Here is a 21,469-nt window from a genome sequence, read left to right as displayed (position 1 = left end):
ACCCGGGATACCCCCCGGGCCGGCAGGCGCGAGGCGCAGGCGCGCGCTAGTCAGCCTGGGCCCGGCGCTGGGGTAGGTGTGGGGCTGGGCCCCCCCCAGATCATCCACCCCGCCCCGGTTCCCTGCCCCGCCCCGCCCCGCCCCTGGCGTGCGGGACCGATGCCCGCAGCTGCTCAGCCCGCAGCTCCTTCCCCTTTGGCTGAGGAAGCACTGCCAACGTTAAAGTCAGCCCCTCGCGCCTGTTTCCTGCCTGTCCCAGTGCGCAGGGACCGTGTAGACGGTCGGGGCCGGATCCGTCTGCAGGGAGGAAGCCATGGCGGAGCATGGGGCTCATCTCACCGCTGCTTCAGTCAGCGAGGACCGGCCTTCCATCTTCGAGGTGGTGGCCCAGGATAGCTTGATGTCCGCAGTGAGACCGGCACTGCAGCACGTGGCCAAGGTAAAGATCCCCCCCACCCCCAACCCAGACTTTGGGGAGGAGCAGGTATCTCTAGAGCGTGAGAAATGTTAACCTATGAAAATATGACTTCAAGTGAGTTTAGTGTTACGTTAGGCCAAGTTCAAAGGCCTGTGTATTTCACGGGGGGAGTGGTACCTTCTAACGTCTCCACTTATGGACTTCTGCATATACCATTAGAATCATAGCATATTAGGGTTGGAAAGGACCTCAGGCAGTCATCTAGTCCAACCCCCTGCTCAAAGCAGGACCAACCTCAACTAAATCATCCCAGCCAGGGCTTTGTCAAGCCAGGCCTTAAAAACCTCTACGGTTGACGATTCCACCACCTGCCTAGGAAACCCATTCCAGTGCTTCACCATCTCCTAGTAAAAAAGTTTTTCCTAATATCCAACCTACACTTCCCGCAATGCAACTTTACACCATTGCTCCTAGTTCTGTCATCTGCTATCACTGAGAACAGCCTAGCTCCATCCTCCCTGGAACCTCCTTTCAGGTAGTTAAAGGCTGCTATGAAATCCCCCCTCACTCTTCTCTTCCGCAGACTAAACTAGCCTAATTCCCTCAACCTCTCCTCTTAAGACATGTGCTCCTGGCAATGCTCCTACTAATGCAGCCCAATATGCCGTTAGCCTTCTTGGCAATAAGGGCGCACTGTTGACTCATATCCAGCTTCTTGTCCACTGTAACCCACAGGTCCTTTTCTGCAGAACTGCTGCCTAGCCCGTCAGTCCCCAGCCTGTAGCAGTGCATGGGATTCTTCTGTCCTAAGTGCAGGACTCTGCGCTTGTCCTTGTTGAATCTCATCAGGTATTTTTTGGCCCAATCCTCCCAATATAGAAGTCTCAATGACTGTGCTACTCCGTTTCATTTACAAAAGAGATTAGTGCAGCTGCATTATGTTAAGAAAAGGATTATACCAGTATTTTCACTGGAAACACCTACTGGCAGGTGTTTACAACTTCACTGTAAGCATCTGCTGTGGACTGAATCTTGGAAGACAAGATTTTTGTATCATGATTCTGAAAATAAGCTATAGAGTTAAAGTTGAATCATCATTTGAATGTCTATATCAGAAATATGCTTGGTATCAGCCTATCCATGAGAAAGAGGTCCAGGATAATGGTTAAAGCACAATCAGGACTCCTGTATTCTATTCCTGGATTTGTCACTGACTCTCCATAGGTCACTCAATTCCTTTGTGCCTTAGCTTTTCTATCAGTAAAATGGGGGATAATGCATACCTAACTCACACAGAGGTTGAGAGAGTTAAGACATTGGTGCTGGGAAAGCACTTTGATGATTGCTGAATGGAAGGTTCTATAAAAGGTCAAAGTGTTATCTTAAGATCTGTAACTCCTGTGCCTGAGCAGATGCATTGACTCAGCATAGGACACAAATTGTAACTTTTCTCCATTGCTGATGCTATAATGGCACAGGAACTGAGAATGGTGGACTTCCAAAAAGAAAGGTTGGGCTCCTTTGTGTGGAAAGCAAGTCCCCCTGTGGTCTGAGGCAGATGACCTTTCCACTGTGCTATTGAAGCATGGGATAAATTACATATAATTAGTGCATTGATATAGCACTTTCAATCCTCAGATCACTGTACAAACATTACCTAATTCTCTCAGCAATCCTGTGAGGTAGGGAAATGTTCTCTCCAGATGGGGACACTCAAGCAGTGAGGTTAAATGACTTGTCCAAAGAAAGCAATGAATTCAAAAGTAGAACTAGGATTGACTGGTGCTCAGAAGGTCTTGGCTCCTAGTCCCGTGTTTAGATCACCTTTCTCTCTAGCACATAAAGAGATGAGTGCCCAGATTTAAGTCCTTCTGCCTGGACTGTTGCTGATACTACTACTTTAGTTCTAGCCATGGGATACTAAGGCATCTGTATCAAACAAATGTTCATGGAGGGAAAAGATATACAGTGCATTTGAGTCCCTGATTCAGGGAGAAGAGTTAATATTTTAGGAGATACACTTTCATTATTGGGGAATGTGGGGGGAATCACTATTCTGGCTTCAGTGAAAGGTCCTTTATTCACCTTTCACTCCTGGAATTCACATCTGGCTTAAGTCATAGGTTGATACAGTACTGCCCGTCTTCTGCTTGTAGAAAACTGAAGGATTTAATTTTCCAAAGGGCCAAAATTCTATTAGCAGCAGTGTCTTACTCTGATCACTGCTCAAGTCTGGATTTCTGAACTGTTTCTTATGTGGGATACATAGGCCATAGCTGCTTTAACTTAAATGAGTTGCTCTTTGATACCACTTCCTTCCCTGTTCTATGTATCTCATGTTAGGTGCTTGCTGAATCCAATCCTGGCCGCTACGGCTTCCTCTGGCGTTGGTTTGATGAAATCTACAGCCTCCTGGATCTGTTGCTCCAGCAGCACTTTCTATCCAGGTGTAGCGCCTCTTTTTCAGAAAACTTTTATGGCCTAAAGAGGATAGCGTTGGGAGACAGCAAACGGCTGCAACAGCTGGCCAGTGCTGGGCTGCCAAAGAAGCAACACTGGAAGTCTCTCCTCTTGTTGGTTCTCATCCCTTATCTGAAAACAAAGTTGGAGAAACTGGTCTCCAGTCTGAGGGAAGAGGACGAATATTCCATCCATCCTCCATCATCATCCTGGAAGCGCTTTTATCGGGCCTTTTTAGCAGCCTATCCCTTTGTAAACATGGCCTGGGAGGGCTGGTTTCTCACCCAGCAGCTGTGCTACATCCTCAGTAAGGCTCAGCATCATTCCCCACTGCTGAGCCTGGCCGGTGTACGCCTGGTTAGGCTGACAGTAGAGGACATCCAGGCGTTGGAGCAGAAACTAGCCACAGCTACTGCAAACCAGCAGCCACCCCACAGGTAAGTTAGAAAAGAGCCTGACAAATACATGTTAGAATTATTGCAATGTTCTGTGGGAATATTCTAGGCTGTCTTTCTGTTCACAGATGGTTCTATACCATAAAACGGTTTCATGTTCAGAGATACTGTACAGCCGTCAAACAGGGCTCCTGTTCTTGTGAAACATGTTTCAAAGAAGGTCACATGGAGCTTAAATATAAAGGAAGGGGCGGGAGCAAGAGTCTAGTAGCCTGCCTGTGTCAAAGTTAACTTCAGAAGACTCTGGTTGCCAAACTGCCTGAATTTGCAGGAGTTCAGTCTCTGTGACCTATTCACTCCCTGGTAGCTTATCACCAAAGAAGTGGGTGGGACCAATTGTCCACCAGTAGACTGGGACTAGCAGTTTTGTTCCTACGGAAATCCTGAATAGAAGGCAATGAATTTTGGACACTCCCGACCTGAGCCTGCTTTGAAACAATAACCCCTGGGGGGAATTCCTTTGTGCCCCAATCCTTCTCAATCCAAGTCTTTCCACTTAAGAAGTTCAGTAGACCCGGAATTACTTTCCAAGTTTTAGAAAGTTCCATGCCCCACACAGGCTGAGATCATACACCAAATTACACCTGCCTAAAATACCTGTTGTTCATTTCCTCGGTTGATTCTAAATAGTGTTGTAAACAACACACATTTATAACAAGGTGTTTTTTTTAAAAAAAAAAGCCGTAGCAGACTAGCCCTGAAGTCTCTCTTTGGTATATAGTCGGACCACCCCTGCGCTGTTAGTCTGCAGGTGGGTGACTAGGCCGTGTGCTAATTGTCTATCTGTACCTTATCTCCCTGCTGCAGCATTAGGGAACAAGTGCGATCAGCGGTGAAAAAAGCATTTGGAGGTGTTGCATTATCCCTGTCCACCAGTCTCTCCGTGGGTGTGTTCTTCCTGCAGTTTCTGGACTGGTGGTACTCATCTGAGAACCAGGAGACCATCAAATCACTGACTGCGCTGCCTACTCCTCCGCCACCTGTACATCTAAACCACGGCAGAGGCTCACCCCTCTTACCCAAACTGAAGACAGTGTGCCCGTTGTGCCGCAAAATCCGAGCCAACGACACAGTCCTCTCCACATCCGGCTTTGTGTTTTGTTATCGCTGTGTCTACAATTATGTAAAGAGTCACCAAAGGTGCCCCATCACGGGCTACGCTACAGAGCTGCAACATCTAGTCAAGCTGTACTCCCCTGAAAGCTGAAGCGAGTACACCGCCCTGACACTTACAAAACCAGTATCTCATTGTTTCAGGTACAACTCTAGGTTCTCATCTATCTTGAACACACCTTCTGTGCCAGCAGGACTGCGTCTAACACGGGAGACTCTGAACTAGGGCAGCAAAAGGTACAGGGACAGTTTATTAGCAGACTCACCAGGCTCCAAGGCCCAGCTGGCTGCTAAGTTCAGCAGCAGCACTAGGGGTTCCATTGCCTTAAATGCTGCTTTTTCCAATTCCCGGATGCTAGAGCAAAGCTGACTCAGGCACCATTAGTGTAAGTGGTGTGAATTAAAATCTGATTGAACAGAACGTAATGTTGAGGATAATGAGACCAGTCAGAGCTATGTTAGGAAGGATAAAGAGACTTCCAAAATTTGGACGGGATATAAATCCTCCTCCTTCAGGTGACAAACCAACGACTAACTGAGGGGGGCTAGGAAAACCTTTCCTTCTCAGCAGGTTATTCCATAATTGCCCATTTCAGGGTTTCTTGCTCCTTCCTTAGGAGCAGGTACTGACCACAGGCAAAAACTGGTGTAGATAGACCATTGCTCAGCCTACTTCCTACTGCCACTTCCTACCTTTCTAAGATGGGTCATGCCCTTCCTAACTCTGCCTCCAGGCTACTCCATCTTGGAATTCAGAAGAGGGCCCGCCCACTATTCCTGTCAGGGGTCATACATGTAGGTTTTTCTCCCCTGGGAAGTCTCGGGATGAAGTTAGCAAGCCAAGCAGCACTAGCATGGGCCAGGGAGAAGACTCCCACTGTCTGAACTGGGTTTATTCAGCATGTATGACCGAAGCCAGATTAAAACTGGAACTGTGCTAATTCAGATTTGCTTTGTTGAATGTATCCACAAATCTGTTAGTAACTACTGCTATAGCAAAGCTGCTCTTCTCTTCCTTCCCATCATGCTACAAGGAATTGGGACCTAACTACATTCATTCCACTTATTATCGAATAGTTTAAACCACTGGTCAAACTGCTCATCTGAAGGTTTATATTTGCAAGAACTGGATCAGATGGCAGCTGCTTTCATCTTAATATATGGGCAGTTGATGGAGCCCAAATGGATCAAAATGAAGTCATGCATGCTGGAGATTAATCAGAGGGTAGTGCCTTCATATTAAAAAGGAGCCAAACCTCAGGCTGCAATTTTGGCCAATCCCAATTTAAACTGGCTACACCAAATACAGCTGCAGCGTAGCCTCATTTATCACCTTATGCCCATTCAGTCACACTGAAAGGTCTCCTTGTGATTACACAGCAGGCAGAGCAGTGAATTTGACTATTGGTGATTTTAAGGTGATTCCTGCTTCCAAAGCACTTTAGCGGCTGTAGTTAAGCAGGGCTAATTGTAGCTCATTCGAAGAAGTGGCTTTTCATGAAGTCTGAGTTTTGTTTTCTGCTGAAATGACTACAGCGGGCAGCAGTAAACTATCCCAGCTGGCACGGTATTATAATGAATGATAGAAACAGCAGTTTAGCCTTCTAACAACTTCCTGCAAAGACTAGATACAGTCTTTTCATATTAAGAGCCAAGCCCCTTTTTGTTATTCTCTAAAGCTCAAGGGTCTCTAACTCTTGTACACTGTTAAAGTGAAAGCTGTCATTTTAGATATCTAACCAATGCTAATGGCTACCTCTACTTTTAAAGGTATAGGCTATTAACAGGAAGGCAGGCTCATTTTGCTGCCTCCACAAATAATCATAGGACTGGAAAGGATCTCGAGAGGTCTTCTAGGCCAGTCCCCTGGATTAAATATCTTCTAAACCAATGGCTCTCAATGCACAGCTTGTGGGCCTCTTGCAGCCCCATCAGCACACAGCAGCAGCCCCTGTGACCTCCTCAGGGACATACAGGTAGTATATATTGTGTGGATACAGCCCACATAACACAGAGAGCTGCATCTGTGGCCCACCATGGTAAAAGTGTTGAGAACCACTGATCTACACCATCCCTGACAGGTGTTTATCTAATCTGTTCTTAAGCTCCACTGATGGAAACAGTTATGGGATGTATAAATACAGACATTTTAACTGCTTAAGTGAGCTCACACCCACACACTTTATTGAAAAACAGTCCCCTTCAGTGAAAGATTATCCAAGATTGAGTAGGTTTTACAAGGCTTTTAATACGGCTCAGATTTAGAATGAATTCATGTCCTCCACTACATCTTGCTTCAGCAAAAATTTTCCAACAGTTATTACATTTTCAGAAAAAATGTGATACCAATGGTGCTCCGGGAGAGCAATACAACCTTTCAACAGGGCCACCCACAGAGGGCTTGATTGTACAGATCTACAAAGGTAGTCCCGCTGACTCCAGTGCAACTTCTCATGTAAATAAGAGCTACCAGACTGGAGCTAGAGTGTTTCTTGAAAAGGTATTTTTGAGATGACTTTTATCCAGGGCTTTTTGGTGTCCAATGGTGCTGCTCACTCACAGCTAGAAGAAGCAAAGAAAACGGCTTCGGTCTCCTTATTGCAGCCCATGGCAGACATGCACAAGTGACAAATCACTGCTACTTCTGTTGAATTCTCTATGGACTTTGAGCCTTTTAAATTCATTTTAGATCAATGATTCATCAGTGTGGTGATCAAAGATTTATATCATTTTCAAGTTAATACATGACACTGGAACTTCAGTCTTTATTTGCACTAAGAGTGCAAGGATGGTTTTAAGCAGAAAAAGATAATAAATCTTGTTCTATCCCTGCACCTCTGTCTTTCTAATGAAGCAGGCTACATGTTCATAATTTACTACTGGTTACATCTTTTAAGCATTTAGTATTGCTCTAAAATCCCCCACCCAAGTCTGACAGATACTGTGTTGGATTTGATGCTCCAATTATTCTGTTGTCCTCGGTGTGAAGCGACGCTTCTGAACATGAAACTGTCACCCAGACCTAGAAGAAAATGAAAGCTGGATTAGAACATAGTTTAACAGAGACCTCATTAACAGCTATTGCATAGTTTACTCAATCATTTAACAGTTGGCATATTTTACAAATAGTCAAATAAAATGACAGAACATCCATGGTTCAATAGGTCACCCCTATTATACGGGAAATAGAGAATTTAGGACTTTAATCTGCATTCATCCCAACACAACTGATAACTCAAAAAACAAGTTGGTGCAAAGCTTTATATAAGAAGCTAAGACTGGATTCATTTTCCTCACTAATAGCTCCTGCCAGGATGGCTGCTTAGATACATAATTCAATCTGTTTAAAGGAATGTTTAAAATATTTAGTGTCCAGAGAAAGTAGAATAGTTAATTCTAGATGAATGTAGCCAGAATCAGCTCAGAGAGAAGATTATATGATCACACCCTGGTCAGAACCAAGACAAAGTCTTGGCAATACCAGGTCAGACTATACTTCACTCATCATTGCTTTTGGCACATCTCACTCTCTTCCAATAGATAACCTACTTCCAGGGCAAAAAGCACCACTGATCTTATTTCTGAAACTGGAACAGTATTTTTAAGACAGTTTTTTCTTTATTTGAGAAGCCCCTTTCTAGGATTTTCTACCTTCTCCATCCTAACTCCAAGATCTTATGTATTTCAGGCCCTGTGTACGTTCCTGCAGGAATCATTTTGTAAAAATAGAGTGTTTCACAACTTACTAGAAAGAAATGTTTAATGCTTTCCCTAGATAGGTTAGACAGCAGACACCACTTTTTATAAATAGATTAACACCACTGAACTACTAGTAAATCTGTTTGTACCTTGGTGTCTGCTGCATTACACTGTCTACACAGCATCACAGATGTGCATGGCACATTACAATATTAAAAAAGATGGATTCTCCTCCCTTGAAAACTTACATTCTGCAGTAGGATGTAGAACCATGGCTCCAGCATAAGCACAGACAAGGCCTTATAAATTCTGAACCGATACAGAATTATAAATTCTAAACAGATGCAGAAGCCAGTTCTCATTTAGGTTCGCCAGTATAACATATATCACTGCCCTGAATGAAATAAGCTATACTGACAAGATAAACTTTTATGCACATATGTATTTTGGTCAGCAGTATAGGGTTTACCCCCGACCTGACAGACATACCTATGCTAGCAGAACCCTGGTGTAATCACAATTATACTGGGGGGGGAGGGGGGGAAGGTAACTGTAGGCCAAATCTAAAGCTAGGTCTTCATTGCAAAATTAACTCATGTTAACTTAGTTCAAATGAGAGCTGCCACACTGAAAAAACACTCAAGATGCAGAGAGACTAAGACCTTGTCTCTGTTAGGTCGACTTACAGCCACTGCATTAATTACTGCAACTATAACTATAAGCCCTGATGGGCCATTTAGATGAAAGATTTGTGTTTGAGAATGGGACTTGAGTTGGGGGCAGCACTTGAATAATAACTCAAGTTAACGCTGCAGTGAAGACAAGCCTTCAGGTACAAGAGAGCTGCCTTCCCAGAGGACTACAGATAATGAATAATGCTACAAACTTGTATCTTTGGCCTTTGTTCCAGCCCCAAGTTCTGGTCTCGATGCTTTTACAAACATTTACTGTTCATTTCAGTGCTCAGGAGCATAACCAAAAGGTGAGAGGGGGGGGGGGGGGGGGTCCCAGCAAGTGCTGCAGATGCCATAGCAGAGTAACTGTGGCCAGGCTGACGATAGACATCTATTTTATTTAATCCTGCTCTGGGAGCTGACTTGTTACACTGTATTTACTGTCATATACAGCAAAATTTCAAAACAATCCCCGCCATTTACAGGGAAATCCCCAGCTTAGGGCCCACTTGTGGCTGTGCTTCATAAAATTACTTTCTCATCATTCACTTGCCTGACTTGATCCTTTATTCAAGACCACCGCAGGGAAGAGCCTGGCGTGGGGAAGCATGTCCTGCCTTTACCACCCCTCCCGCACACAAAGCAGCGCACGGTCCGTGGAAGACTCCGCGGGAGGTTTGCAAACCACGTGAAGCCTGGGGCACCCTTAAAGTTTGCACCGGGATAGCTATGTCATTGTGGGGGGTGGGGGAAACCCACAACCCAGATCAGGGTAGCTATGCCAGCAAACCCCCGTGTGGACACAGACAGAGGAGTGCTGGGGGGGGAGGAGCGGGGGGCGGTGCTCCCACGTGGCAGTGCCGGCTGTGTCCGAGCGATGCCGGCACAGCTACACCGGCACCGGCTCCGCAGCGCAGACACAGCCCCGCCTCCCACGTGCGCGCACGGAGCGATGCTGCCCGCAGCCCCGAGACTCGCACTTGCGCTGCGCCGAGCCCCGCTGCAGACACCGCCTCGCCCACACACCCGTGCTTCCAGCAGCCCGGCTCCCGCGGCCGGGACCGGCGGCGACTGCAGCCCCGCCGCAGCGGGGGCACGGCCGCAGGCGGAGCGATGAAGCTGCCTGGTGCCCCAGGGCCCCCCCCAGGCAGAGACACCCCACGGGAGGTCGGCCGGGGCGAGGGGGGGGCTGCACCCCCGGGCACGGTACCGGGCCACCCAGCGCAGCCACTTCCCGCAGCGCAGCTCCGCTCCCCGGCTCAGCCCGGCCTCGGTCCCCCCAGCTCCGGCCCGCCCGCGCCAGTCCCCAGCTCACCCGGCTCCGCGCCGCGCTCTGCCATGCTGCCGGGCTCCCTGCACTGCCGCTCGTGCTGACCCTCTCCTAGCAGCCAATCACAGCGCCCCGTCTGAGTCACGGGGTCATCCGACTCAGGCAGTGGGCGGGGCTCTGGAAGCTGAAAACCGTGCGGAGGGGGGCGGGGCCCTCGCTGGAGGGGGCGGGGCCGGGCCCTGGGGCTGTTTGGGTCCCGGAGCGCTGTCTACAGGAGGGAGCAGACCAGTGGGCTACCAGGGAGGGGCACTCGGGGAAGGGGTCTGGGCGCTCCTGTATCAGGTAGCCACCTGAAAATGCCAAAGCCAGGACAGCCTGCATTTGATGAATGTGAGAGGGGAGGCAAAGACGGGGTAAGACCACACAGAGTGGGACCAAAAACTACATGGGTTTTAATGCGCCCCTCGAGGTGCTCCAGTGCATGTCTCCGTGTGTGGCCCCTCGTCCAGCACGATCAAAGTCGCCCATTGTTATCATTTGTGCTCCAAAGGTGAATGAACCAGACCTCTCCAAGGCGAGCTCCCCATCTCCTCCAGGGCGGTGTGGATCCAACACGTGGGCGATCCTGTCCCCCCTGGCCAATCGATTCATTGGCGTTAGGACCTGGGGCAGAGCAGCAGGACACCGGGGGGAGGAGACACTGAACGAGGAGGGAACCAAACCACTCCAGTTTGCGCGCGGGCGGGAACTGGTTTCGTTTCACATTTTCGACCCGGTCGCAGAGGCGCAGGGGCAGGGGCAGGGGCAGAGGCTGACGGGCAGGGGCTCCCCCTGGGCTGCTCCGCGGAGCCAAATCGAAACAGGGAAAATCAGCCACGCACGGGTAAGACTCTTCATTTCTCTCGGGGTGCTCGGGGAGGCGCGCACAGCAGCCCCTGGACGCGGGGACTGGGCCAGCCTTGTACATTTCAGCTCTCACCCAGCGCATTGGTGATTTCCAGCTGACATGGTGCAGATCAGAAACTCCTGGGCAAATCCGCTGCTCCGTGATTTGGGGGTCGCACGACCCCCCGTTGAGCCGTTGCAATGAGTCACGAAGTTGCCTTGCTGAGAGCAGCATTTGTCCCGGGTCCTTGTCGGGGCCGATTCTCATTTACACGAAGGCCACTATACACCGCCGTGGAGTTTTTGCCATTGAGTTCCGTGGGGCCAGGATTTCACCCAGGAGTCTAAAGTGAGTGGCCTTCGGGTAAATATAATGTCTAGCCACTTTAAGGCCCGTTCACACTGCCATCGCCGCGTGCAGTGGTTGTGGTGTGAACGAGAACCAGGCTAGCTGTGTTTAGTGGCTGCTGCTCGGAGCTGTGTCTGTGCGCTCAAAGAGCTCAGCTTGGAAATCAGCAGCACCAGCCCCTTTCCGGTGGCATTTCTCCCTACCCCACCCACCAACGCTGACATTGTGTATTCCGGCTCTTTGTCTTTGAGAACAAGGTGCTAAAGTTAGAAACTGACCTGGTGATAAGAAAACAGATGGGCAAGGCAGTGTGGTTTGGGCTCCGATTTCATACGGTGATGTGATCACGGACCTGAGCGTGATCTCTCTGCTACGTTATTTCTGAGAGATTTCTTCCTGCACAGAAAAGGCCAAGATCCTTGAAAGCAAACAATGTAGCTATTACTGTGAGTGCAGCAAATTCTGCACATGCACTGGAAAAACCGGGGGATTTGCATATTGGGAGGTTTGTATGGCTGGGCCCTTAAATCTTCCAGCGAGGTTTTGGAAAAGGTGGTGAAATTTAGATAACACACTTTCATGTTCCTTACAGTGGAATTGGAAACTTAAAGCAGCTTGTTCCATGGAAATCCCCACTGGAGAAGGAATTTATCCCATGCTCCTATAGGGAGAAGTGAAATAAACAGACTGATTCCTTTTTGTGTTTCATTTTTTTCTGAAATACTCTGAGAGTGAAAGGGTAAATCATTACTTCCTGAGACAGATTCCCTAGGAAGGCAGTAAAGCCGTTCGTTCACTTTTCATACTAGGAAGAGGAGGCATTGCTTTCAGATTCACCCACTGTGTTTTATGTAATGTTTTAAGGAAGACCTATCGTTTTTATCGTTTCAGTAACATGATGGCCACGGAGAACTGTCTGTATCTTGATGAGGTCACAAACTATCCTGATGTGGTTGTAGAGGTTGGAAAAGTAACTTTTGGGGAGAAATCCAGGAACAAGATGCAGGATGGCAATCGGAAAAAGAAACAAATTGGTAACATCTCCCGAGCAGCATGTGCATTGCTGAATTCAGGAGGAGGAGTGATAAAGGCAGAGATTGAAAATGAGGACTACAATTATGAAATACATGGAATTGGACAGGATATAGAAATATCCCTTACGGAACTTATTCCATCTAAAATGTTTCTAAAATATTTTGATTGTATCCAGGAAAACAACTATTTTTTAATTTTTGTTAAATCATGGAGCAGTGAGGATTCATCTTCACCACGTATTTGCAGCCTAGGAACGGGCTTGTACAGAAGATCTGTCTCTAGTATTAACAGCATGAGTCCTAATGATGCAGCACAATTTCTCAAAGAGAAACAAGTTTTTGCCAGTCGAAAACATGATGAGGAGACAGGAACCACAGCTAAGAAACCTCTACTAAGTAATATTCAGCAGGAACAAAACATGTATGTGTCTGCTGAAAGATTTTATCAAAGAGATGTTCTTTTGCTTGGTGAAAAACTAAATTTCACTGAATCAACACATGTTGAATTTAAGCAATTTGGAACAAAGAACATTTTGAAATACACTAAAGGGATCCTGCCAAAATACATCTCTGGCTTTGCAAACACACAAGGAGGATTTTTGTTTATTGGAGTGGAAGATAATGGGACAGTTGTTGGATGTAAGAAGGAACAAGTAGATATCAATGAATTAAATGAAGTAATACAACGTGTTACAGAGAAATTGCCCATTTCGCATATCTGCAGTTCTCAGCCTGAAGTGAAATTAGAATGTAAAATGCTGAAGGTGTATGACAATGACCAAAACTTGCATGGTTATGTCTGTGCTGTGAGAATCCAGCCGTTTTGTTGTGTTGTGTTTTCGGATACTCCAGATTCATGGACTGTGAAGGACAATAAGATCACGAGGATGACAGCCCACGAATGGATAACCCTGATGATGGCGACTGACCCAGGTTAACATGGAATAAAATAAAAATGTGTAGTTTATTTTTCCATATTAGCACTAACTTCAGTATCTCTAACTTGGCAGTGCCACTGGTAACTTGATAAGTGGTCTTAAGTCACTGGTTGCTACCCCAGACTCTTACAAGTTACAGGGATTTCTGTCTCAAATTGTATTATCTGCTATTGTAAGTTACAGTTAAGCAGAGTAGCCTTCTGCTCTTTTGTTCAGAGTCAAACAGCACTCGCCCTACCATCTGTCTTTGGTTTATGCTGCACCAACTGTGCCACCACAGACCCTACAAATCCTGTGCATGAACTTTGACGATACAAGCCAAGATTGAGGGCTCGCCCATTTTTAATCTAATCATAAATAGTGGAAACCCTATTGACCTCCAGCTTTGCATTCATCAGCATGAACCAAAAACTGGGGATACTTATCCCAGGATAATCCAAGAGATAATTATAGATGAAAACAACAGGACCAAGATCCAATAGCATGGTCCTGATTTATGCCTTTTCTTAACCCCTTCCTCCCTTGCTTCCACTTGACAATTGCCCCAGTAATGGAGGGATCCAATTCTTTGCAACCCAAATCCCACCGCATACCCCCAGCTTGTGGCAATAATGTTCTACCCTCTCAGCCACCTGAAGGGGGACACACTGCAGCTGTGCAGAGGTTCCCAAATGAGCACCTCCAGTTAAAATAATTAACCTCGTCTCATTTTGAGTTTCCACAGGGTGCACGCACATGCTGCACCAGTTCATTTACAATGGAAAAACCAAATCAATTCTGTGCATACAGAGTAGAACTCTTTAAAGGGGTGAGAGGGTGAAACAGCAGTATATTAACGTGAGCTTTAATTTATTTTTCTAGAGATTTCAAATTTGTATCACGCTTTCACGACTGAGCTGAGTGTGTCATGTAAACCCCCCCTCACCAAAACAGTGTTTTCCAACAAAAACCTCACATGTCTGCGTGAGCTGCAAGAGACTCTATTTCCAGGTATACTTTTTTAGTTTCATTCTAATGTACATATTTTAACATGATGATTGAAGGTTTCAGTTTTAGAATGCGTGTTAAAATGTAGCAGCAAATTACTTCCTCCCCTTTTGCTTCACATAGTTTTCAAACAATTATAGAGCTACAAGCATGGGGTAGCATGCACTAAAACTTTGTATAAACGAGTTAAAACAGATCAGCTGATATGTCTTCTTATTGACCTCTCTGAATCCTCCGTGTCCCCGGGACAGTGCACTCCCACTGTTGCTAAATGCATACGAATGTGTGATCATAGGACTGGAAGAGATCTCGAGAGGTCACCTAGTCTGGTCCCTGGTTCTGAAGGCAGGATAAGTGATTTCAGATGATCCTATGTGATATTTAATTCTCATATCACTGTTTTTCATCTAAGAAAACTGCAGGTAGCAGAGCATTACTGTATGCTAAATGAGAGTCCTGGTGTGTGTGTTCATATTATTCAATATTAAAGTGTGAATTTGCTGGAGTTTTATGGAGGGATTTTTGAAAGTGCGCAGGATTGGCCTAACTCTGCTCTCATAGAAGTCAATGGTAAAATTCCCATTACATTCAAGAAGAGCAGAATTAAACTAAAGCTGCGTGCTTTTGAAAATCCTACTTGTAATTTTTACATTTTGTTTGGGTTTGCTGGATTTCCTTAAAGTATAATTTGTGTGAAATTCTGCCTAAACTAGCCAAAGTGGAATTTTTTTTACAAATATATTCAGTATTTGTTACAAATTAGGCCCTTTTCTGGAAATGAATCATTCCTGAACCTTTTCTGATTTCTGTGAACAGTCACCAAACTGAATATGTTCTCCAAATAGATAAGACTGGGTTGTTTGTGAAGTGTTCCTGTTAACAATTCACTATTCATTCTTTGTTGTTCCGGAGGTATAATTTGTCCCATGTTATTGTTTTTGCTCCCAGATTGGATGATCAAAACATTTTAAACGACAGAATAGGGAATAATTAATAATAATTAGCAAGCTCCTGTTACAAATTGATGGATCAACTCTTTGTCTCAACATTTGAGAGGAATTCAGGATTGTCAAGTATTTTTTTGGCTGTCTGGATGTTTGCGAATGCAGACGGACACTTCGATGAATAGGAGCGAACTGAACCTGGCCTGTTTGTTTAGGAATATATTTGTGACTGTTTTTCTATTATTATTCCAGCTGTGTTCAATACACTAGTAATATTAAATAGCATTTTTATGTTTTAAACATCATAATGTCCGATAAAATAAGACTACTGAACTTTTTAAAAACAAAAAGAGCCAAAATTCATAACATTTTTGGTTTCTTTAGGAATCATTTTCAAACCAGTCCTCTTAGATGTGAGAGTTTTCAGGGTTCATAATACTCCTTTCAATTGTACTAACTAATGAATTGCAATATATTCAATTCAATCATAAATTCAGGTGGAATAACCTGTAAAATTGCCTTGCAGGGCTTTTGAAAAAAGAGGAGAGTCATAAAAAGGTTATTTTTTTTCTCAATTTCTAGTAAATGGTAATGGGATAACATACAGACCAGATGACCTCAGCAAAGAGCTGTTCTCAGAGCATCCGGGGCTGGAAGATTTAATGAAAGAACAAATGGAAGAGCTTCAATGTTCTCAGGGATTACTGATATTTGAACGAAGCTGGGGTGTTCCTGTTGGATTGCCAGAGAACCGGCATGTTGTCTGTGATGCTCTCTTAATAGCCGCAGGCAAACACCCAACACTATACACAGTCACGGAGTATTGTTCTGAGGGTGTGTTTGAATATTCAAGATGGATTGCTCGTGTGTTAAAGCAGAAACTGGTAAATGATGGGGGTTACACTCAGAAAGTGTGCGTGATTCCCCATCTCCTACATTATGGAACCAACAGACAGCGAAATAATGACTCATGTCTACAGGTCAAGTATCCCTTTAACTATGTCCTCTTCCGCAGTGACATGTCAGACTTATTTCACTCACTTTTGATAATCTTGTTGAGTTTTAGATCCTTCTTAAGTGACCAGCTTGGCTGTGAATTTTTCAACCTTCTCACCATTAGACAATATGAGATACTAACAAAGAATCTTCACAAATTCAAGAAGCTGTTTATCTACGGCCTGCCAGGAACGGGGAAAACAGTTGTGGCCCTTAATATCATAGAGAGGATAAAGAACGTGTTTCACTGTGAATCTGAGGAGATTCTGTACATTTGTGAGAACCAGCCTCTGAAAGCAATTGTGGAGTGAGTATTTTGTAGCTAAGTCAAGGAAGTGAGCTGTTAAATAATAGCAAATGTCAAAGGGATGATGGGGAAAGTATGTTTATTGATTGAGAAACATTTTTTTGCAAATCTTTGAAAAGATCTTTCTTCCTGCATTAAAGAAATGAATCACTGTTCTCTCAGGCCTGGTCTACATTAAGAACCATCTACTCATAATTCTCCTCCATCAGTGTAGCTCTTCTGAGTAGGGTCAGACAAATCAGTGGTAAAAATATCTGCACCCTCCCACTGCTACCACCTGCGGAGTACTATCAGTTTTCCATGGCTGTCATAGGTGAGAGGGTAGTTTTCATGTTATAGGACAATATGGGCAGGTGTTATGGCATTTGGAAGGCCTTTCTTGGCAAACCATCTGAAAACATTTTGGGTCAGATTCACCCCTTGACTGGGATGGGAGAATTGCACCACTGTGGGCCAGCTGACCCCAGAGGGGATTCACCTGTGGGGAAGGGCAAGCAGGGTTTCTATTGCTATCCTCACTCGGGGATGAATATGGGGAAGGTCAGCTTTGGTTTCTGCTGCATGCTCCATGGAGCCTTCCTCACATTTTACCTTCAGCGTTTCCTCTCCACCGTTTCCCTCCCTTGGTTCTAACGTCTCTCCCATCTCTATTTTCTCCACCACTCTCTCTTTACCCAGAGCTATTCCACTCTTCCACGCTCTACCCTTTCATCTAGTCCTCTTCCCCAACCAGTAGCCCCCTCCTCCTCAGTTCTTTCTCTCGCCTGTATTTATCAATCCTCTGCTCCCATGTTCCTTCCCCAGCATTGAGGTCTAGTCGCACCCCTCAAAATTGTTTTTTTCCCGCCCCATCCCCATCCTCCCTTCATGTCCTGTCTCTGCTGTCCAAACACACCCAGGTGCTGCTGCTGTTCAGGGTGAGGAGGTCGCTGGTGCATCAGATGGTAACTGCTTTCTGCTCCTCACTGTCTGCCAGGAGGGGAAGGGCGCCATTGATGCAGAAGGCCACAGAGCAGCCTTTACTGCACTGGACATGACGTTTTGTTTAATTCACCCCAGGAGTCAAGATTGGGTGATGAAAAGCTCTCACATTATGTAATACCTTTGAAGTGTGCAGTGCAGTTTCTGATGTAACTTGACACTGAAAGCATGTAGATAATTAGTTGATGTGTGTTGTCCTGTCTACATTTTTTTTTTTAAATAACCAGAAGACAAATCTTAAAAGCAAAAAGTTTGCATGCTTGTTCCTACCCAGAAAGAGGTGATTTGATACTCTTCACTCCTCTGAATTGGATCAGCTGCACAAACCAACAGAAAACTCACACTAATCATGGCAAATGTCTTCTTTTCTTTTGTAGAAAGAGAAACATTTGCCAGTCTGTGACCAGAGTTGCTTTCTTAAAGGGGAATTATTATCAGTCTGTGAAGCACATAGTAATTGATGAGGCCCAGAATTTCCAGACAGAGGATGGCGATTGGTACAGGAAAGCTCAGTGTATCACCCAAGGGAATGGTCATCGCAAACCTGGTGTTCTCTGGATCTTCTTGGACTATTTACAAACAAGTCACGTGTTGCCGTGTGGTCTTCCAGATCCATCAGAACAGTACCCTCAGGAGTGGCTAACCGTAGGAGTCCGGAATGCTACCCAGATACACGCTGCCATGCTACAAGAGATGAAAAATATTGTAGAATATCCACAAATTGATATCCCTTCTGAGCAGTTAAAAATGCTGATAGATGAAGCTAAATGTGGCCATCCCTTGCCAGGTGTTTATAGGGTAAAAGAAAACTTGACGAAGGATGAAATTGCAACGTACGTGGTTGACACCTGTTTCCAATATTTCCGAAGTGGTTACTCTGGGAAAGACATTGCTATCCTGTGCAACACAGTGGAGGAGACGGATGAGTATCGTTGTATATTGCTGCGCAAAATAAGAGAGAAAATGAGAAAATTCAGGCTGAATGCATATTTTAGGACAGCAGCTGACGTGATGGGAAATGGTATTGTTCTTGACAGCATACGCCGCTTTTCTGGCCTGGAAAGAAACATTGTGTTCGGGATCAATCCAGTCCCTACACAAAAGAAGATTTCTGACAATCTTAAGCTCTGTGTGGCATCCAGAGCTAATTTACAGCTTCACTTGCTGTATGAGGGGTAATGCTTGAGAATACTGTGGTGGTTCACGCAGGATCTGTTTAATAACCCATGTAGGATTTCCCTGAGGTCCCAGCTGTGCACAGAGGTTGATAGTCATGTCGCTTTTCATCCAAAATTCAGAAGTAAATACAAATCCGACCATGGTACATGAGGCCTGGCAGGGCTTAAAAACCCAGTCCCAGATTTCCCCTAAGCCCTAGAGCGATTCACAAACCAGGGGAAGAATGACATCCAACCGCCTAAGTTCTGTGCAGGAGGCGATTTGATGGGGGTGGTCAGAGGCTGTTCACCGCAATGGGTCCCATTAAAAAACTGGCCGAAGGAGGAGATGTCGCTGATGCCCACCTTATAACTTCCCATGTAGCGTGCTGCCTTTTGTGGATTGTAGTTTAAGGCGCCTATCTCTTCCCATTCATTGTACAGGGAGCCTACGCACCTGTCTTTATGGATCACAGTGTTGTTCCTGTGATTTTCTAGGTGCCTAAAAGTTAGATGTTGCCACGGTGGGTGTCATAGTACTTAAATCCCTCTGTGGACCCCAGCTATAGTGACTAAATCATTTGGATGCTCACCATCTTTGGAAATCAGGTCCAGAATGTCTGAAGTTAGGTACCAGGGTAGACTGATCTAAACCACAATGATCTGAATCCCCGATTTTAATTGTTACTTAAATCAGCAAGTAGGAAACCTTGATATAAACATAAAAAGATTAAAGTCAGTGATTTTAAATTTAATTCTTATTAGTTGGTATAACCATTAAAACACGTTGATTTGCAACAAAAATAGCTTTCATGCTACATATGATACTTGGTTTTGCTAATTCTATGTCTATATCCATGAACAATTATATAGCTTAAACAAAAGATAAAAATTAAGAATCTGAATAAATGTGTTAGAGAACGGTGATAATTTTTTTACTTGTGATTTGTGTCAAACTGCATTTGTATGGAAATTGGAATTCAATCAATGGACAAGAACAGTTTAAAGTTGTTTGTTAAATAAAAAAAACTACCTTAAATGTGTTGTACACACAAGAAAAAGTTTATCAAAACATGTTTTGCATTTAAAACTAACTCATTTATTAAACAAAGGAAGTATTGACAGTAGTTAGTGAATTGATGGATTATTTCTGGTCACTCTGGGTCAGGTTTTCAAAGGTGCTAGCAAGGTGCCTGATGGCATTAAATACATTTTCCTTTTTAAACAAACCCTCAAGTTAATTTCCATTTAAAAAATCCAATGTAAATAGAGTTTGAATTTTAAAAAATTATCTATTTCTGTCCACCCTCTACGGTACCCAATGTTTTTGGAAGCTGGAACCCACTGTTAAAAAAAAATGTGGACCTTCAGCGGTGCCAGCTCTTGCGATTTTATGGCAAGTCTCATGATATTTGCTGTTTGTCTTGAAGACTTATCTCCCAGATTCAACTGATTCTGTGACATTGAAGTGTACATTTCTAACCTTCATGACTGCAGAAAAGCTTCAAAACGTGACCCCCAGTGATCCCTGAAGCTTCAGTTTCCCGAAGGCAAAGAAAAAGAACCCCAATTACTTTAAAAAGCCTCCTGATTTCTTGAGATCTGACCCATGCATTTTAAATGCCATGGGTTGGCACTACTGCTTTCTGCCTTGTTCCTCCATCTATAAAATAGAAATAATAGTTCTGACCTACCTCCCAAAGGCATGTTGAGGCTTCATTAAAGTTTGTTGAGCCGTCTTGGTATCCTCTAGGAAGCAGAAGAAAAATGTACGTCAATATTACTGCTGAGCAGAATTAGATTTTAAAGTCAGTCCCAGGTGGTCACAGTTAATATTGAAGGTACATTCATAAAGAGTTAATAAATGATTAACTGATATTACAGACCTGTAGGATGTGCTTTAGATGGTCCTAAAAGCAGAAGATGTTAGACAATTGTATACCATGGCAGTAATCTGTTGGACACCACCACAACTGATTGCTCATTTGTTAATCTTTTCCAAGGGTGCCCTTAATATAAAGTGGAAACCTAAACATCGTTATCTGATGTTGTAGTCAGGCCCGGGGCGGCCTGGGAGCTGCAGCTGCTCGACTCCCGTGGTAACACGTCTGCATGAGATATTGCACTAGGGCAGGCAACCAAGAGAACTTGGGAGGAGAAGAGTGAAGTCACCATGAAACGTTTATTGAGTGGATAGCCTGCAACAGCCTGGGGGACTTCCATAGCTTAAGTAGAGTAGGTCTGAACCTGAGGTTGTTGCTGAACTTGGGGGTGTCTTCACTGTAGTTACTCAGATGAGTGGCAGCCTGGTGAATTTACGCTGGGTGTGCACAACCACACTATGAAGTCACTTGCTAGTTACTGGTTGTTTCCTCACTGGTGCTGCACTCACCCGTGTCGCTAGGACTTCTGGGGGCATATCCCATGGTCCTTTGAGTTGCTCTCGGATTCTCCCCACTGACCAGGGGGAGAACTTGCTGCTGCTTCTGGACACACAGGAGGAATTGTGGGAAGGAACTGGAGGCCTTTCAACAACTGAGTGATTGAGCCTGCATCCTCACTGCACAGTGGGTGGATTACCAGCCTCAATTAAAGCCTCACTTTAAAGCTAGCCAGGATTGAAAGCTCCACTAAACTCACAGGGGAGACGGGGGTTAGGAGCCAGACAAGAGTCCAAGTTAACTGCAGTGAAGACATGCTCCTCAAGGCCCTCCAGGAACAGGTTTTAAAAACAATTTTTGGAGTGACGTGCCAGACCGACATGGCTTAACAAATCCAGGCTTTAGGGTTCATGGGGGAAAA

General features: G+C 45.0%; 3 protein-coding genes, 1 long non-coding RNA gene and 1 other non-coding gene across 5 annotated transcripts in view; 2 read left to right on the top strand and 3 right to left on the bottom strand.

Moving 5' to 3' along the window:
- The window catches only part of AP2B1 (adaptor related protein complex 2 subunit beta 1), a 103,155-nt gene extending 102,775 nt beyond the window's left edge, over positions 1 to 380 (bottom strand). The window contains exon 1 of the mRNA XM_067537788.1: positions 340 to 380. The gene's annotated coding sequence lies outside the window, so the exon portion shown is untranslated. The remainder of the gene's footprint in view (positions 1 to 339) is intronic.
- On the top strand, positions 45 to 6,255 carry PEX12 (peroxisomal biogenesis factor 12). The gene is made up of 3 exons (XM_067537791.1): positions 45 to 439; positions 2,762 to 3,315; positions 4,141 to 6,255. The coding sequence occupies exons 1-3, from the start codon at positions 314 to 316 to the stop codon at positions 4,538 to 4,540; spliced, it is 1,080 nt and encodes a 359-aa protein (XP_067393892.1). The 5' UTR covers positions 45 to 313; the 3' UTR covers positions 4,541 to 6,255.
- Positions 6,256 to 6,780: 525 nt separating this feature from the next.
- LOC137146505 (uncharacterized) lies at positions 6,781 to 7,469 on the bottom strand. Its single transcript, XR_010917959.1, has 2 exons — positions 7,372 to 7,469; positions 6,781 to 7,008 (listed from the first exon to the last, which is right to left on the bottom strand). It is a non-coding gene; the product is annotated as an uncharacterized lncRNA (long non-coding RNA).
- Positions 7,470 to 7,863: 394 nt separating this feature from the next.
- On the bottom strand, positions 7,864 to 7,959 carry LOC137146679 (Z30 small nucleolar RNA). Its single transcript, XR_010918014.1, has one exon. It is a non-coding gene; the product is annotated as a Z30 small nucleolar RNA (small nucleolar RNA).
- A 2,916-nt stretch (positions 7,960 to 10,875) lies between these two features.
- LOC137146502 (schlafen family member 9-like) lies at positions 10,876 to 19,893 on the top strand. Its single transcript, XM_067537786.1, has 5 exons — positions 10,876 to 10,972; positions 12,215 to 13,290; positions 14,157 to 14,285; positions 15,809 to 16,529; positions 17,888 to 19,893. Exons 2-5 carry the CDS (start codon positions 12,219 to 12,221, stop codon positions 18,687 to 18,689), a joined length of 2,724 nt encoding a protein of 907 aa, XP_067393887.1. The 5' UTR covers positions 10,876 to 10,972; positions 12,215 to 12,218; the 3' UTR covers positions 18,690 to 19,893.
- The last annotated feature ends 1,576 nt before the right edge of the window (positions 19,894 to 21,469 follow it).

The sequence above is a fragment of the Emydura macquarii genome, unplaced genomic scaffold (genome assembly GCF_026122565.2).
Source record: "Emydura macquarii macquarii isolate MOO-44397 ecotype Brisbane River unplaced genomic scaffold, CSIRO-AGI_Emac_v2 contig_450, whole genome shotgun sequence".
In the NCBI taxonomy this organism is placed as follows: Eukaryota; Metazoa; Chordata; order Testudines; family Chelidae; genus Emydura; species Emydura macquarii.
The sequence above is the reverse complement of the archived record's forward strand: the minus strand, read 5'-3'. Positions and strand labels throughout refer to the sequence as shown.

Bases quoted from the DNA above. Each gene is read 5' to 3' on its own strand.
- PEX12 (XM_067537791.1), top strand. From the start codon at position 314: ATGGCGGAGCATGGGGCTCATCTCACCGCTGCTTCAGTCAGCGAGGAC. The intron at 440-2,761 runs GTAAAGATCCCC...ATCTCATGTTAG, and splicing joins CACTGCAGCACGTGGCCAAG to GTGCTTGCTGAATCCAATCC. The intron at 3,316-4,140 runs GTAAGTTAGAAA...TCCCTGCTGCAG, and splicing joins AACCAGCAGCCACCCCACAG to CATTAGGGAACAAGTGCGAT.
- LOC137146502 (XM_067537786.1), top strand. From the start codon at position 12,219: ATGATGGCCACGGAGAACTGTCTGTATCTTGATGAGGTCACAAACTAT. The intron at 13,291-14,156 runs GTTAACATGGAA...TTATTTTTCTAG, and splicing joins GATGATGGCGACTGACCCAG to AGATTTCAAATTTGTATCAC. The intron at 14,286-15,808 runs GTATACTTTTTT...CTCAATTTCTAG, and splicing joins GCAAGAGACTCTATTTCCAG to TAAATGGTAATGGGATAACA.